The sequence below is a fragment of the Aquarana catesbeiana genome, linkage group LG01, assembly GCF_042186555.1.
Source record: "Aquarana catesbeiana isolate 2022-GZ linkage group LG01, ASM4218655v1, whole genome shotgun sequence".
In the NCBI taxonomy this organism is placed as follows: domain Eukaryota; kingdom Metazoa; phylum Chordata; class Amphibia; order Anura; family Ranidae; genus Aquarana; species Aquarana catesbeiana.
Genome location: NC_133324.1, coordinates 368,482,494 through 368,496,806, shown reverse-complemented (window position 1 = coordinate 368,496,806; position 14,313 = coordinate 368,482,494). Strand labels below are relative to the sequence as shown.

Here is a 14,313-nt window from a genome sequence, read left to right as displayed (position 1 = left end):
CAGAGCTGCATGGAAGGGCCTCCAGGGATCGGTAAGCAGGGGGGGACATCATTTTGGAAAAAAAAAAATGTTTAACAGTGCAATTGCCGATGGCAGCGTAGGGAGTGGGCAATTGCAACGGATCCACGGAGATCCGTACTGGCGGGGGGGGGGGGGGGGGGGTTGGTGCTGGGGTGAAAATTAGTGGTGGGGAATCGATGTAATAAGCAGAGGACAGTGTGGGGGAATTTTAGCTGAATAACTCTGATCAGCGGCTTGTTAGCCGCTAATCAGAATCATTGTTTTGTGCAGCAGAGTCTGCTGAAGATTTTTGATATAAGTTTATGGCCACTGAAGTGACCTTGAGCTTATAACAGAGAGGATTGTAGGTCCGTACGGCGTACAGACTTGGCCACCTGCAGGCAGTTCTGTAGGTCGGTACGGCATATGGACCTGGCAGTGAAAGGGTTAAAGCACAGATAGGTCCGACAGACGAATGTAGTGCAGCTAAAGCACCGGTTTGTAATAAATTCATCCAATTGAGCAGAAAACCTAACCCTTATGTTATCTCTGTCCTCCGTTGCTCTAGTAAAATTGTCTTTAAAAATTTAGAAAAGCCCCTGGAGGAGGATACAGGAGATATTAATACAAATTGATCCTACAGTATAATTAATCTTGTTTCCCCTTACAGCGCCTAGTTTTGGCACTCTTGTACAATATTATGTGTAAGCAACACTGTGTAAGCTGGCATTGGCTTTCAAAATGACTTTGATACAAATTACATCTTTAACACTTACAAAAGAAATACACTGTTTGATGATGTTATGCCACTCAGGAGAACACAGAAGGAAAGTTACGCAAAGATGTCTGATCAGCTGCAGAGTACACGCTTGCCATTCATCTGATTTATTTTCCACTTGGAATATTTTTTTCAGGGACGTAACACAAACTGTTGAATTTCTGAAGAGTGATACTAAACTTCTATATGCGGATTTTGCTTCCATCTAGGAGATATAACATAAGACAATTAAGAAAACATCAGATGATCTATTTAAATGTAGAACATCTTTGAGCAGGCAGCAGTAATATCATCAGTGGGCAGTACATAGCCTTTTGTGGAAAAAGCCCAGCAGGCCCCACCCACTACAGGACGCCTGCATAAAACTACAGGAGTAGGCGGAGACAAGACCAGTCACCTTACATAAGGAGAAAGAGCGGCAGTGACTGGTCTTTATTACAGGAAGCTCCTGCACTGGGCAACATTTCACACTAAATTACTGCATAGATCAAGAAGAAATACACAAAACACACCAAGATTGAACTAAGAATACATATGACTCTTGTATGTAGACAATATTTGTTTATCCTGGATTACAGCTTTAACACCTGCATTCATGTAGGATGCCTTCTACCAATAATACTGCATAGATGATGAAGAAGACATTATCAACTTTGTCTTAAATTTTAAAAAAATAATTGGCAGAAAAAGCTCTCATCCAACATTGCACAAAGTGATGCAGAACATCAAGCACACAGATGTCTCCAAGAAGTTTTGTAATGAGGGATTAGTGACAGCTGAAATCCATGTTAGGAAGTCAGCAGACCATTCACTTTCAGAAGAGGCTGGATTTAGGCACTGGGACACTCAGCTTGACACTAAAACTTTGAAAAAGCAAAAATTAAAATACCCTAAATTTCTTTGGTCTCTATTATTAAGCTGTCAGGGCAATCTGCCAACAACCGAATAATTAATTGGGAAATCAGAAACGGAAAACTCCTTGAATGATGTCTTTCTATATTGTCACTATTATATAACACATTTTCACGGGCATCACAAGAATAAGCCCTGTTTACCATTATTCAGCAGGATTTGTAAATGATCTGTTGTAATTACAGGATAACAGCAGATTGCTGAAATGAAAATCCCACAATCTGATTTCAGAACTGCATGTTTTTCAGAGGAAATACCATTATTCCAGATCTTCAAGTGGAATAACATATACTGTACATAAAATGGCAGTGAAGTAATGCCTGCTTGCCTCCTGGTACAGAGTAAAGTATTAGATACAGTATCTCACAAAAGTGAGTACACCCCTCACATTTTTGCAAATATTTTATTATATCTTTTAATGTAACAAAACTGAAGAAATGACACTTTGCTACAATGTAAGGCAGTGAGTGTACAGCTTGTATAACATCGTAAATTTGCTGTCCCCTCAAAATAACACACAGCCATTAATATCTAAACCGCTGGCAGCAAAAGTGAGTACACCCCTAAGTGAAAATGTCCAAATTGGGCTTCTGTTTGAGGATGTGGGGCATCCTCAAACAGAAGGTAGAGGTGCGCAAGGTCTCTAACATCCACCAGCTCCGTGATGTCCTCATCAAGAGGGTTAAGGCAGTGCTGGAAAATAATGGTGGCCATACAAAATATTGACACTTTGAGCCCAATTTAGACATTTTCACTTAGGGGTGTACTCGCTTTTGCTGCCAGCGGTTTAGACATTAATGGCTGTGTGTTGAGTTTATTTTGAGGGAACAGCAAATTTACACTGTTATACAAGCTGTACAATCACTGTCTTACAATGTAGCAAAGTGTTATTTCTTCAGTTTTGTCACATGAAAAGATATAATAAAATATTTACAAAAATGTGAGGGGTGTACTCACTTATGTGAGTTACTGTATGTATCACTCTGATGTCAGAACTTTCAGAGAAAGCCAGGATAGTATTTTTGACCTATCCAAAACTGATAAAACTTCACCTCTGGTTTGCTCTATTAAGTGGCAATATAAATAGTCTTTTTTATTTCAAGACAGATGTTTTTTTCATTTATAAGTTTGACCATTATTGGTAACATTGTCCATATATCAGAAAGGCTGCAATCTTCAAATCAGCTATTAGGAAAAAGTTTCATTTAAAGTAAACTACTCCTTTTGCCACAAGATATCCACTTGAACTCCAGCCCATGATCCATGGGTTGGAAAAAGCAAGAGCCTTAACATGTACAGACTTCATTGCATAATGCAATGCAGGTGCCCTTCACAGGGCACTGGAGTATGTGAATTGGTTGCCAATTTTATGAAAAGTATTTACATATGGATTTGTGGAGGTAATACAGTAGTGTTTCATGAGGATTGCTGTGTGTGGTGGTGCCTAAACTTAGGTTCTGAGCTTAGTTTCATTTGGTTTTAGTTGTGACAAGCTGACTTTAAATGTAAAGGTGTGCTTTATTTATAAAACAGCTTTTTTGATGCGAAGGTTCATTTCTTCTGTGCTTGTTTATCTGGGAAATGCAAAGCCCAATATTAACATGCACAGTGCAGGAAGCCCAAACAATCAATCAGATTTCAGTTTACTATAAGTCATATTACTGAAAGAAGAATATTATCTGTTGTTATGAGTTCTGACACTTTGTATTTTCCTATTTGCCTCATTAAAAACACCTGTCAAATTCAATCTACTATTTGTTGCCTGATCTTTATGTACAAAGGGTGGTGGTGGGGAGAGCCTGGAATCCAGCAGGAGTGGCCACCAAAAACATTTCACGCAAGTGCTGTTTTAAACTGTACATCATTGTTTATTATACTGTTTTGTCAAATAAAGCCGATGCATAAAAAGGATGACAGACCAAATGACCCACTGTATCAAATGCCTTGTTCTGCTTTTTCCTAAGCATTGTTTTTTTTTGTACTTGTAATAACTAGATTAGATTATATAATTTTAAAGCCCTACTCCTGGTTAAGTGTTTTGTCTTACAAATTAATTTTATTAACTGCTTTTTACTACAAAACAGTTCTTCATTAATACTAAGCTATGCAAATCAGAGAGGTTTCCCACATCCTGTGAGCCCAAGAAATGAAAGATCCGCCCTCTGAGAGCGCTTAATCAGGCTCAGGCTGCCCTGAATTCATAGGCAAGTGCTGACATGGAGCTGCTCTCTGCAGCATTCAGGATGCAAAAAGATGACCTGTGATGTAACACAACCAGAATGGCAAAAAATAAATAAAAAGGTACAGTTAGGTCCATATATATTTGGACACAGGCACAATTTTAGCTTTTTTCAGGTATTTACCAAAACATATTCAAACTATAGTTATATAATGAATATGGGCTGAAAGTGCACACTCTCAGGTTTAATTTGAGGATATGTACATCCAAATCGGAGGAAGGGTTTAGTAATTACAGCTCTTAAGACTAGCCATCCCCCGTTTTCAAGGGACCAAAAGTACTTGGACAATTGAATCAAAAGCCATTTCATGGCCAGGTGTAGGCTACTCCTTTGTTAGTTCTTTTTTTTATTTAATTACTTTTTATTGCCATTTTAAACACTAATACAAAAAAAAAAACAGAAAAATATAGTCAGGCACTTTTGCTCTGAAAAGAAAAAGAAAAAGAAAAAAAGGGGAGGACAATTTAAACAAACAATAAATATATTATTTAAATAATATTAATATAGAGCAATTTTTCGTTTTTACCAAAACAACAAAAACAAAAATAAGAAGGGGGAGGAATAGGGAAGGAGGAAAGGAGGATAAAAAAATAAAAAAAGTTAGTTCTTTATTAATTAACCACTTCAGCCCCAGAAGGATTTACTCCCTTAATGATTAGGCCATTTTTTGCAATTTGGCACTGCGTCACTCTGACAACTGTGTGGTCGTGCGACGTTGTGCCCAAACAAAATTGATGTCCTTTTTTTCCCACAAATAGAGATTTCTTTTGGTGGTATTTGATCACCTCTGTGGTTTTTATTTTTGCGCTATAATCGTCAATTTTGAAAAAAATTTATATTTTTTACTTTCTGCTATAATACCTATCCAAAAAAAATTATTAAAAAATGAATTTATTCATCAGTTAAGGCCAATATGTATTCTGCTACATATTTTTGGTAAAAAAAAAATAAAATAAAAATTTTTATATTATTATTTTAAACGTTTCTACTGGTAATGGCAGCAATCTGCAATTTTTAGCGGCACTGCGACATTGCAGCAGACAAATCTGACCCCAAGTGACACCTTTTGGGGACCAGTGACATTATTACAGTGATCAGTGCTAAAAATATGGACTGATCAATGTATAAATGACAAGGGGAAGGGGATAACACTAGGGGCGATCAAGGGGTTAGCTGTTCACCTGGGTGTGTTCTGTATGGGGGCTGGGCTCCTTGGGACAACACAGAGATCGCTGTTCTTGATCGCTAGGAACAGCAGATCTCCATGTTGTCCCCTGTCAGAAGGGGGATCTGCCTTTACGTAGGCAGATCCCCATTCTGCCTCTCTGTGCAGCGATCGCGGGTGGCCGGTGGACATAGAGTCCGCAAGACCCACACGCGTGCTCCCGCGGTATGTATCAGGCGCGAGCACCCACAGTATCTATTGCATGAAAAGTTATACAGGTAAGTTGTTTTGCGCAATAGAGCCGCCCTGCCACAGTATATGTCCGGTGGGTGGTCTTAAAGTGGTTAAGCAGGTAAAAGGTCTGGAGTTGATTCTAAGTGTGGTATTTGCATTTGGAATCTATTGCTGTGAACCTACATCATGGGTTTAAAGGAGCTGTGCATGCAAGTAAAACAGGCCATTGTAAGGCTTTTAAAACAAAACAAATCCATCAGAGAAATAGTAGCAACTTTAGGATAGGCCAAATCAACAGTTTGGTACATTCTGAGGAAAGATGAACGCACAGGTGAGCTCAGCAATATAAAAAGGCCTGGACATCTACGGAAGACAACAGTGGTGGATGATCGCAGGTTCCTCTCTATAGTAAAGAAAAACCCATGCACAAATCCAGACAAGTGAAGGACACTCTCCATGAGGTGGGCCTACCATTGTCAAAGTCTACAATCAAGAGAAGACTTTACGAGAGCAAATACAGAGGGTTCACCACAAGGTGCAAACAATTCATAAGCCTGGAGAATAGAAAAGCCAGATTAGGCTTTGCCAAAAAACATTTTAAAAAGCCAGACCAGTTCTGGAAAAGCATTTTTTGGACGGATGGAACTAAGATTAATCTGTACCAGAATAATGGGAAGAAAAAAGTGTGGAGTAGGCTTGGAACAGCTCATGATCCAAAGCACACAACGTCATCTGTGCAACATGGTGGAGGCAATGTGATGGCAACGTGATGGCATGGGCATGCATGGCTTCCAGTGGCACTGGGTCATTGGTGTTTATTGATGATGTGACAGAAGACAGAAGCAGCCGAATGAATTTTACAGTGTTTAGAGTTATACTGTCAGCCCAGATTCAGCCAAATGCAGCAAAGTTGTTTTGACAGCGCTTCACAGTACAGATGGACAATGATCCAAAACACACTGCAAAAGCAACCTAGGAGCTTTTGAAGGAAAATAAGTAGAATATTCTACAATAAGTAAAAATCTCACAAAAGTCCCTGTAAATTAATGTTTCATGTTGTCATGTTGATCCGGTGCTCTCAAAATCTTCTGAGTCACTGAGCTGTTAACAGCCATGTAGATCAAACGTTCTGATTTCACTTGCTGCACAACTGTTCTGCATCAGTAACCCTGAAAGTACTGGAGCTAAAGAGACCTAGACAACATTTTCGCAAAGGGGTCAGCCTAAATATTTATCTCAGAACAGTTTCCATTTACAAGCAGACAGATTCTGCCTGCACATCCATTTACAAATCCATTTACAAGTATAGCAAATGTTTTTTCATTTAAAACATGTTTTACACCACGAAAAAAGGTAATGCGTGATAGCTCGTATGTTTCATAGACTGAGGACTGTAGTGAAAAAGTCTAGGGGCATATGGGTTTGCAGACAGAATCAGGCTGCTTGTTTAATACAGAATCAGGCTGCTTGTTTAATAATTTTAAAGGCCTATTTACATTTGTGTGTGCACTTCACCAAAATGCACAGAAATGTTGCATGTACAACTTTAACCAACGCCATGCACCACAACGCACGGTAACGCAGTTCTGTTGGGCTGCCATTCACCCATGTTTATAACACAATAGTGTGAAGTTAGCTTGTGAACAAGAATGCCAAAATAGATGACAATCATCTTACAGTATGTCTATCAGGAAATTAAACAACACAAAACTTAAACAGGTATGTTCAAATAGCTGTAAAGGAAAGGTAAAGGTTTTATTTAAACTTGATATTAAAGGGATATGTGGATTGTAAGTTAAACCTCTTTACAAAGAAATGTGTTTCTACTTGAAAGAAAACAAGGAAATAATTCTTTGGTATGTGGTGAATTACTCTTTTTTTTAAATTAAGCAATCAACAGGGACCTTAAATTGCTTCTTTAAAAATCATCTGATTTAGAGTTCGTTAAACCCTACTCATAATCAGGGACACCATGGTGTAAATATATCCCATCCAAAGACTCCGGAAAAACAGGATATATGCATATAGAGTTATTTGTTCCCTGTATAAATGCTGCTTTTATTTCATGTGCGGTCTCGTGAAAGAATGCAAATACAAGTGGTTTCCCAAATACTTACTGAAAATTAAGAGACATCTTCCTGGGTGGTCAGAACTTTTCACAGACTGAAATAAATTTGAGTGATAAAATGAGTATAACTACTTGTATCATTTCTGAGGACACCCTTCAATATGTGCTGTAGGTTTGCAGACAGAAATATGAAAGAAACTATTTCAGAAGTTCTTCTTAACGTGGGTCAAAATACTTGAATTTTGGCACATTATGAACACAGAAAAATCTTCCTCGCTCTATAAAGCTCTGTCTGGTAATGGGAAAAAGCAAGCAGCATAACTTCTGTAGTCAAAATTTCAATGTGCATTGGCTGAAAGCAGAAGAACCTGATAGGATTTACTTATGATGTTAAGAATGGATCAACAGATAAAGTACTGTACTCACTATGGTAATTGTCCTTAAAGGAGTTTATAATACAATGTTTCTTCTGCTCTCCTACTATGGTCAGATGTCAACAAACCCACCAGCATGTTTCTAGGTTTTGGGAAGACACTGGATCACCTGGAGCAAGTCTCCCACAAACACTGAAAGAATCTACATAAATCTAAGCAGAGATCGTCACTGGTGGGATATGAACCCAGGAATCAGCAGTGCAAAGACATGTATGCTAACCATACAGACATGGTGCCTAAACCACTTTGGTGTGCAAAGCAGATTTGTTTAACCAACTATATTGTGGCTCATGAACTTTCAACACCTAAACTGAGAAAAAGAACAGAATCTGCACAGAAAACAGAAATACAAAATGCCAAAAAAACTTTGCTATTCAAATGTGACAAACATTTGCACAGCCCCAACAAAATTGCTGCTTATCTTTTTTTTTGTGATAGGATTATTACTTATGATTGAAACTGTCATCTAAAAGCCTAATACTTAAGGTATTTTAAAAAATACTGCATTATGGCCACTAGATGGTGCTTAGGAAAAAATCATATTACACATATAGTGATAGTCATTGTGACTGTATTAATGTTTGTTACATTTATAAAGCATTTTTTTATATATAAACCCTGGGAGAGAAGTTCCTCTAGCACAGCAACACTGTGTCATTTGTGACGTGAGGCAAGTCATTTCCCTGTATTAGAGTCTTGAAACAATATCAGAGGAAAAGAAGCCCTGAAAGGTTGCCTCTCCCAAGGCATATGCTGCCTTTCTGAGATGTTGTTTGCAGTTTGACATTAAACTTGTATCTATTAAATACAATAATTTTAAAAAAATACATCACATTTTGAAAACAGGTATAACTGTCAGTTGGCATATGTATCAGTTAATTCAAACAGAGTGCACAATTCTTGTTTGTAACGAGACTAATGCTATTTTCATTTACAACCCACCATTGTTCTATCTCTGCTTTGGTTCTCATTGCATGGATTGTAGTAAAATGCCAAAAGCCACAGCAGGTCATCTGAAACTTCCAAGTCTGATGTCAACAGCTGCTCTGCTGCAATGTCTACCCATTCGCCAAAGTGGATTAGTAAATACCAGGATTTAAAGACACAGTCAGCAGTCCTGCAAAAATGAAATAAAGGATTGCAGTATATTAAAGGAAAAAGTAATCATATTTCCATCTCAATTAACCGCCTGCACATTAACAATTTGTAGAAGATTTGATTCAAGCTCAGTAAGAAGGATGCTGGGGGACAAGGAGTGATTTGTGGAAGGAAAAAAAAATAATGAGTAGAAATTGAAACAGACAGTGCAATTATCCTTTAACTATCAAATATGTACAATGTCTACATCATACAATATCATATGATGCAAACAAATTACCATTTGCTAAATATTATGATATATAATATTGATGTTAAACATATTAGATACATATTAAATCGTAATCCTACACCAAAGTAGTATTTTTTTGTTATGTGGCTGTTGGAGATCTGAATGTAGAACTCGCATCCTGTATACCACAGGAGCTCCAGGCATAAGATATCACCATAAATAGCAGCTCTGTTTAAATGCGCCAATTAGTCAAATAACGAGATCAATTTAAGCCTTACCAATTTACACCTTACACAAGGAAAGGTGTACATCATGGCAGCCTAGTGGTGCCGAACCACATCACACAGTTCTAGGTATTTGTTAAGAGGCATGGTGAGGTTTTTTTAAGCTGTCATTTTTTCTTAACATTTTTTGGAAAATGAAGAAATTAAATAATCTATTTTAACAATATTTTTTTTTAAATACTGCGACCAGAGCAGTGCAGTGTTACCGTAGTGATCACTGTGACCAATCACAGAGCTCAACACAATAAATGGCTGTGAATCAAAGCCATTCATTGTGTACAACTGTCATGTGATCGGTCACAGCGATCATATGGTATCAGCATCGGCCCGATACAATGATCTGTTTTCCACTGTGTCATATGACGTCTACCCAGGATAGAAGAGCTCCCGCTCATCCGTCATTCATATATAGGCCAGACGGGAAGCAGATAAAAGCTTTGAAAATGCTTTGTCAAAGCTTGTTGTTCACACTGCTCTTAGACATGCTGAAAAGCCCACGTGAAACAGGCCTAACTGCTTATAAAGTATTAGCTTGCGTTTGGTTTTTGTTTATCCAAACCTGCTAATCTATCTAACACTCCCCCTCTCCCAGACTGACAATGCTTCTGTCCAAAGGTGCCCACTGTTCTTATTCATCCAGAGTGGGGGCACTACAGTACAATACAGGAGGTGTTTTATTGGCCAGATCACCCGGAGAAAACAGAGGGAAAAAAAAAAGACTAAAAAAGAAAATGAATGCAGCCACCACACCTAATGATTGGTTAGCTGCAATATATTATATTTTTGGTCTTGGGTTTAATACCGCTTCAAAGACAGAGGGTGGAAACTATATCCCTTAAAAAACTTGAAGAAAAGGTTTTTATCGTAAGTTAAAAATCCTGTTTTCTGAATTGTCAATTAAGAGATGCAGGACAAAGCAAATCTATGATAACTAGAATGTCCAAAAGCAGTCCCAGTGAGGGGTGGACAAAACATCAAACAAAATGGTAACAGGCCTATAAAAAAAATATGCATATATACATAGAGGGCTAGATGAAGATCACAGAGCTGCCTTATGCGTGATGACATCATGGGTGGCACGTCTTATTTTTGGGACTGGCTTGTTTGGTAAATGTGCTATTTATCTACATTGATGTGAGTATACTGGGTATTTTTAATAAATGATTAGCTTTATGGTTTCACGCTATGTGGATCCTGGGCTTTTTTTCTGCATAATTATTTTGGATAACTGGAGGGAGGCTATGAGATCAGAGTGGGATGTGCCTTACCTTCTGTGCCTTAGCTTCTGTGATTAGAGCCTGTTCACATTGAGTGCTATTTGAAATGTCTAAGAATAAGAGTTAAATGTTTTTGGTAAGCATGTGTGGTTTAGCATTTAGTGACGAATCACAATGGTGAGGTGGATCACAGCTTAAAAACCTACACTTTCCTGTATTTTTGTTGCACTTCATGGCAATATATTTGCAAAACTTTTTATATCACCTTTTGGATGGTGGACTTATATTGTGGACTAATCTTTGGAAAGACTGTTCACTCTCATTGATTTTGTGCACACTTTTGTATGATTTTGAGTTATTACTTATTTATTTGTTGGGTGTTATATGATATAACCTATAAGCGCTACACGCTTTGAGTTGTTAGAGCCAAAATTTGAACTTTGGTAGTACTCAAAGCCAAATATTGATCTAGACCTGACCGAAGAAAGTGCAGGATGCTCTTGGCGTATTTCCTGGTATGAAATGGGAGATTTCAGGAGCTTTTAGGAGCCATGAAATAACAGAATAGGATAAACCTGTCCTGTAGAACCTGGACTTCAACAGAAATGTAATTTATGCCAGGGACCATCTGTGAAGCAAGGTGGTAAACTGGTCCCTAAGACAACAGATCTGGCCGATCTTGGACTTCAGAGTCTGCCATATGATGAGGCACCACATCTGCTGGGCCAGTTCTGTGAGTATCACTGAAATGCTCTCTGCCTCGATTTTATGAAGCAGATAAGACAGGAGCTTCAGCAGAGTAAAAGCACAAATCAGTCTGAACTGATCCCACTGAGCATCACAAATGCATGCACAGCTAAGGCTCACTAAACCTGGAGACACATTTGTTCAGTTTGTCATTGAATCTGGAGACCAGGAGATCCATATCTGATTTTCCCACCTGGGACACAGGTCTTTAAACACCTCCAGGTGAAGAGACCATTCATCTAAATTTAGATGCTGTCGACTGAGAAGGTCCGCCTGAGAATTTTCTATGCCTGGAATGTATACAACGGACAGAGCTGGAACAAAGTTCCGCCCAAGCCAGAATTCTCTTTGAGTTGAAAGACTTTGAATCCTTCTTGGTGGTTGACATTTGCCATGGCTGTGGCATTGTCCAAGTGAATTCTCGTTGGATGTCACAGATGAGTGGTCTAGTGCTAAAGGGATAACCAAATCACTTTTAGCTCTGGTATGTTAATCAGTAGACAAGCTTCCTCTGGCGACCAAATGCCTTGCACCAAGAGGATGTCTAGGACTCCTTCCCAGCCTGTCAGGATGGTATCCTTCATGAGAATCTTCCAGACCAGTGGAAGGAATGATTTTTCTAGACTCCCAGTTCTGGATTTGTGAGCCTCCAGGCCAAGGACAACCTGGTCTTGAGCGTCAGGTGCATCTAAAATGCAAAAGAAAGTGCCTTCTCGCTCTACCAGAATGTTAAGTTGCAACGATCTTGAGTGAAATTGGGAATTTTAAACTGCCTTGAAGCAGGCAACCATTAAGCTTGTAAACCTCAAGTAAAAGTAGAGTTTGGACAGCTTCTGGAAAGAACCTGGACTGAACAGTATCTAGAGGAAGACCTACATATTCCAGGTAATGAGCCAGTGCAAACTTCTGAAGTTTTAGAATCCACACAAATCACTGGAGAGTTTAAACGGTCTGTAGGACATTGACTGACAAGATCTGTGCCAACTGTTTCCTCAGTAAAAGCTTACTATACCAGCTCTCTGACTATAGCGTTTATCAAAAACTGGCTGTTGACCCTTTGACCTCTATAAAATCTGAGACGGACGCACTCATTTCATCAGCACACCCGATTAGTACCATTAATGGGAAGCTTGGAAGGTTTCTATGCACAGATAATCGCGTCACACCATTTTTCTATTACTATTTTCTATTAAAAATCCGTAAGAACCATACTAATCCCCCTGGATGTCTCATTGTAGATTGTACTGACACTGTATTCCAACCTCTTGCATGTCCATACCTTCATTCCAAAACTGACTTTCTCAGCTCCCTTCTGAGAGTGGGTAGGTCATCATCAGATTGCCAATTACTATGGATATTAGCAGTTTATATACCTTCAATCCCGCACTCCGATAGAAATTGGGTAATCTAATGTCCTGACAAGTATGGCACTACAACCAGACATGCTAGAATTTTAGATGGAGGTACTCCATATTGTAAAGAAAAAAAGGGGAGCACAATTTGCTTGAAATAGCACCACATCCAAATATGTGAATTAGAAAAGAAAACAATGGAAAATGGGACTTTAGGACCTTGGCAATTTTTCATTTTTTCTTTTCTTACTCCATTTTGTACATATTGAATTACTTTAGCTTTTTAGTAAGTTTTACCTACAGCTCTAGGGGACAGCATTGGGCTTGAACATAGCTTCAAGCTATGCAAACCTGTACATGGTTGATATTGAAACTTATGTTTACACTCATCCAGTGTACTATGGCCACATTTTGCTATGGTAGGTACATTAATGACATTGTATTCATTTAGCAGAGGCCACTGAATGACCAGATTGCATTTCATTCTTACCTAAACCAGGGTCTATCCAACTTTTTTCCTCACTTGATTTTAACTCTACCCAGATTAACTTCTTAGATGCTGACATACACCTTCACCAGGGAAACCTGTCAATTGACCTTTATCATAAACCTACAGATAGGACAAACCACCTATCTGCCACAAGTTTTAACCAGGATCCCCTTAATAAGGGCTTACCCTATAGCCAGTTCATTTGCACCAGACATATTACTGGTGCTATTGAACAACTGATGCCAGAACACAAGAAATTATGCCTGCATTCCTAGCTAAACATTACCCCCAGGGGCCACTCATTGTGGCAGCTAATGGTGCCACAGTCTGCAACAGGCAATCTGTCCTTAAGTTTAAGCTTAAAAACAAACCACGTATACTCATGGTAGTTCACTTTTTTCCCACTCCAAGAAGGCATTTTGCGTAAGCACTGGCAGGTGCTTTCCAGTGATCCCCAACGGTCATAAACCTTCCAAGAACCCTCTCTCTTGGCCTACAAATGCTTCAGGAACTTGTGGAACCAACTTGTTCCTGTTGATTTCACTTCTCAAAGATCCATACAAGGTAGTTGGCTTTCCTTGCTACCATGCCCTAAGGGGAGTTACTTTTGTAACAACTTTTTCTGTGGAGTTTCAAAGCATCATAAATATCGTAAGCAAGCACCTGCCAGTGTTATACAGTGATAGCATTATGATGTCTTCATGCTCCTTGAACGTGAAGTTTGGTAGATACTTATGCTACTCTCAAGAATTCTCCTAGGTCTAAATCACCACTGGGATGTCAGTCCTTTTCTAAAATAAGATTACCCTATCTTGTTCCTTGATCTGCCTCATTATTTTATGGGAATGGATAATGATAAATGTTTATAGTGGCAATTTTGATGTAGAGCCATATAAAGATTATGTAGTGTTATTATGTGCCCTTCTGTACTTTTTTATCATTTTTCCCAGGCCAACCGCTCTTGCAGGAAAAACGTATTGAAGGGGGGCCAGTTAGTTGTTTATTTTAGAGGATTAGACAGAAGCCTAAAGTGTCTGTATATCACATAAGCATGCATGTTCT

At 38.7% G+C, this 14,313-nt stretch overlaps 1 protein-coding gene across 4 annotated transcripts in view; it reads right to left on the bottom strand.

Moving 5' to 3' along the window:
• FANCC (FA complementation group C) overlaps positions 1-14,313 on the bottom strand; it is a 335,114-nt gene that overhangs the window by 17,533 nt on the left and 303,268 nt on the right. For all 4 annotated transcript variants that reach the window (XM_073633174.1, XM_073633184.1, XM_073633193.1 and 1 more), the window contains exons 13-14: positions 8,774-8,948; positions 777-983 (exon numbers count right to left, since the gene is read on the bottom strand). In XM_073633174.1, the coding sequence (XP_073489275.1) occupies positions 777-983; positions 8,774-8,948 (382 nt within the window). The remainder of the gene's footprint in view (positions 1-776; positions 984-8,773; positions 8,949-14,313) is intronic.